General features: G+C 36.5%; 1 protein-coding gene across 3 annotated transcripts; it reads left to right on the top strand.

The window, feature by feature from the left end:
• The first annotated feature begins 524 nt into the window (after positions 1-524).
• Positions 525-3,492, top strand: LOC309491696 (B-cell receptor CD22-like). Of its 3 annotated transcripts, none has more exons than XM_082190737.1 (8): positions 525-867; positions 945-1,193; positions 1,337-1,579; positions 1,668-1,749; positions 2,517-2,562; positions 2,713-2,793; positions 2,944-3,003; positions 3,157-3,492. In XM_082190737.1, the coding sequence occupies exons 1-8, from the start codon at positions 594-596 to the stop codon at positions 3,175-3,177; spliced, it is 1,056 nt and encodes a 351-aa protein (XP_082046863.1). In that variant the 5' UTR covers positions 525-593; the 3' UTR covers positions 3,178-3,492. The 3 variants fall into 3 exon arrangements, with proteins under 3 accessions (XP_082046863.1, XP_082046864.1, XP_082046862.1); XM_082190738.1 differs by having other exon boundaries at positions 1,337-1,585; positions 3,166-3,492; XM_082190736.1 differs by having other exon boundaries at positions 1,337-1,585.
• The last annotated feature ends 352 nt before the right edge of the window (positions 3,493-3,844 follow it).

Raw genomic sequence — 3,844 nt, 5'->3', positions numbered from 1 at the left:
ATGCGCGTGAACTCGACAATCGACTACTTTGGACTTCAACCGAAAACAGGATGTAAACACAGGTATGAGCGCTGGCCGAATTAACTTTATTCATATCTTTCACATCTACTGCAGTCAGATTCACCCGTGTTAACTCTAAAGGAATCACTCACATGACCTGTATTGACAGCACTCCAAATTTACAACAAAATGAGCTCAATGTTAAAATTGACCGGAGTTCTCCTTTAAGGAAATTAATTTGTCAAATAAATCCCCCCCCCCCGGTCCTTTTAAATATCTCCCTAATTCTGAGGTCTCAAGGTTGGCAAGTATGCACATATATCATATATTTGATGAAACTTTTAATGCAATGAGAATATGAAAAACTAAATGTGTAACAGTGAGACCAAAACGACAAGACATTAAAGGAGAACTCCGGTGAATTTTTAAGTTAATCTTGATCGTTTTACCTTTGTGAGTACTGTCTAGAGAAAAAAAAATGCTGCTGCTAAATTGTTCGAGATGAATTCTGTGTTTCAGGGGTTTCTAGTGATGATTGGAGTGTGAGTTACAGTCCTTCACACATCTGTGCACTAAAGGACTCAACAGTGATAATGAGATGCACTTATAAATACCCTACTGGATATCAGATCAAGAAAGTGTTCTGGACCAAAACAAAAGATAAAAAGGAACATGAAGAGTTTCCAGATCTGTCTAATGACCCTGAATACAGTCAGAGGCTTCAGTATATGGGAGATAAACAGCAGAACTGCACCGTCAGACTGAGTCATGTGACACTGAAGGATGAACACGTGTACTATTTCAGATTCATCACTGATAAAGATGGAAAATGGATTGGTAAATCACGAGTGACTCTTACTGTCACAGGTGACTTTGATGCATTATGTTGAATAATAATCAGTGTATGACAGCAGCACTAGATATAATGTGTGTGTTGTGTTCAGATCTTCAGGTGGAGTCTCCTGAGAGAGTGACAGAGGGAGATTCAGTCAATCTGAGATGTAAAAGCAGCTGCGCTCTGACTGACAGAGCAACATTCATCTGGTACAGAAACTCACAGCCATTAACTGAGAGAAGAGACAGAAACAATGAACTCCTGCTGCAGTCAGTCAGAAGAGAGGATTCAGGCAGATATAGCTGTGCTGTAGACGGACACACTCACATCTCTCCTGCTGTTCAGCTCAATGTCATGCGTGAGTGCAGATTGCCTTTTTCTCTTTAAAAAAATGGAAATTGTGTTTGATTTAAGGTTTTAATTCACCAGCACATCTTTTCAAAATTTCTAAATGTATCATTCTGTAATATTTACTGTTTAATGTTTTTTTGTTTTTTTTAGACCCCCCCGGGAACGTCTCAGTGTTGATGAGTGGATCTGGTGTAATAGTGGAGGGAGATTCAGTGACTCTGAACTGCATCAGTGACTCAAACCCTCCTGCTCTGAACTTCAGCTGGTTTAAGGAGAATGAACCCTCAGCTGTTGGATCTGGACAGAGTTTCAGTGCACTACAGAGTGGACGCTTCTACTGTCAGGCTCACAATCAACATGGATCTCAGAGATCAGACGCTGTAACTGTCACAGGTAAAGGTAGAGCGGCTCATATACTTACATTACTCTTTCTATAGTGATTTAAATGAATCTGTTCAGATGTTTTACTCTTTTGTCTCAGTTGCAGGACGTCTGGTGATATTATACATATCCATTGGAGGGGTTTGTGGAGCTGCAGTGATCATTACGATGTTAGTGATTTGGTAAGATGTGTGTCTGTGGTACTCTCTCGTGTGTGTGAATGAATGACTGAATGAATAAGAAAGTTGTTAATTCAGCGAGACGTCATGAACTAATAAAATAATAAAATAAAGATGAAATAGCTTGTTCCTGTAGTGAGTTATGGGAAATGTAGTTGTGAGTGAATCATGATAGTCTGATGTGGAGTGCCCTCTGGTGGCTCTCAAGGGCACTCCAGCTAATGACCGTTACAGTTCCTGTCACCACCACACAAAGTGCAGTTTTTATGGTGACTGTCCATTATAAATATGAAGATTGTATTGTATCTTCTACTATAAATATGAAGATTGTATTGTATCTTCTACTATAAAGATTGACATTTAAAAAGTTGTGAATTCAGTGAAACGTCATGAACTAATAAAATAATAAAATAAAGATTAAATAGCTTGTTCCTGTTACGAACGGCTAAATCTTTATTAACTAATTTTCCCTGGGACCCACGCACTTAATTTAGGTTTGTCTCTGGTCGTGATTAATGTGAGCCAAGGCAGAATTTCCCATTTTTTCTTTCCACACTGACAGCTACTCAGTTAGTTATTGATTAATGAAATCTGAAGCACACATCATTACTCCGTAAATCCTGAAGATAGACCAGATTTCATCACATTCAAAACGGCAGTGCCACGTCCTATAGAGAAATACCTTTAGTTCAAATCATATCTGTGTATTAAACATCAAATAATTTCTGAATCTGATTGGTTGTAATTGTGTCAAATCACTGTCTTTAAAGGGGAACCAGGAGGATGAAAAAGAGAAATGACACACAGGGATCTCAGGTGAGAATAATTATCAGAAGTTTACTGATCAGGGAAATTAATCTGGTCTAAATGATTGAAAGTCTGAATGTAGCAGAAACTTATTCTAGTGAGCTGTTTATAGACATTATTTATTTTTTATTTATTCTTTTTTTTTCTTTAATGGCAAAGATGAATCATTCCAGACCTGATCATGACAGACACAACGCTTATAATATTAAATTGAGTGATCCTGTGTATGAGAATGTAATGGTAAGTGTTTCCTACAGAAGACTAAACTCTCTTTAGCTTTTGTCAAAAGGAATTAAACACTCAATGTCAGTGTGAACATATCTATATTGACTAAGTATATGGGAATTTAAATAACACACTCCTGTCTTTACTTTGTCTTCATTCATAAAGGCTGCTCAACTTGATGACTGTAAACCCGAACTGGACTCGTCTCTGTATGAAAATCTTCCAGTAAGTAAGAATACCCACTAGATAGAGACAAAACCCAATCTATTAGCCTTTCCTCTTGACACATGTTGTTGATGCTTTTATTGACATATTTCAGTATTAATGTTTTCACTTTCTTTATTTCTTTCTTTTTTCCTTTCTTTCTTTATTTTTCAGCCTAACAAGAAGAGGCTGTAGTGTTTTGGACACAGTAAATATTACAGCCTTTATGCATCTCTTTGTGGGAGGAGCCCTGAATGATTGACAGGAGTGCCATGATGACGTGTGACTGAAGTAATCAGGCGATCATTTTTTAGATGGATGTGCGATAATGAAAGTAAATGGTTTATGAATTATGTAAAAGTGTGTAATCACTATAGTGTGTTTCTCTTTAAGCTTTTATTTTAAATGTTTTTATGATGTATGAAGCTTACTTCATTTAGATTATTAATGTTTTAAAACTTGAATATCCATATTGTTCATGTTTCCAATAAAAGGCAGAAAAAAATAAGGCTCTAGTTGTAAAATTCCACATTTTTCTGACATTCAATAAATTAGAATAACAGCATAACAAATATTAAAGACCATTACACTTAGAGATTGCTAGAGAGAGAAAAAATAGATTGAACTAGATAAGATTATTAATACAAGGATTACTGCACAAAATTACACTCGCTGTTGTTCGGAACAACATTCCTATAAAAAAGTCCTTAATATAGCCTATAGCAACATACATTTCAACTGGAAGTTAGTTCATATTCCTTCTACGATGATGAAAACAGAGCCGTTAAATATGAGAGTTGTGATCTCGCCGTCACATGGTTCATGTATCTCTACATAGTTCCAAACAATTCTGCGTTGCCAC

The sequence above is a fragment of the Leuciscus leuciscus genome, assembly GCF_965113295.1.
Source record: "Leuciscus leuciscus genome assembly, contig: HAP1_SCAFFOLD_441, whole genome shotgun sequence".
Taxonomy (NCBI): domain Eukaryota; kingdom Metazoa; phylum Chordata; class Actinopteri; order Cypriniformes; family Leuciscidae; genus Leuciscus; species Leuciscus leuciscus.
This window is presented reverse-complemented; position numbering and strand designations above follow the sequence as displayed.

Coding starts and splice junctions, on each gene's coding strand:
- LOC309491696 (XM_082190736.1), top strand. CDS start 594: ATGAGATGCACTTATAAATACCCTACTGGATATCAGATCAAGAAAGTG. Junction 1,586..1,667: donor TGTAACTGTCACAGGTAAAG/GTAGAGCGGCTC, acceptor CTTTTGTCTCAG/TTGCAGGACGTCTGGTGATA. Junction 2,563..2,712: donor ATGACACACAGGGATCTCAG/GTGAGAATAATT, acceptor TTAATGGCAAAG/ATGAATCATTCCAGACCTGA.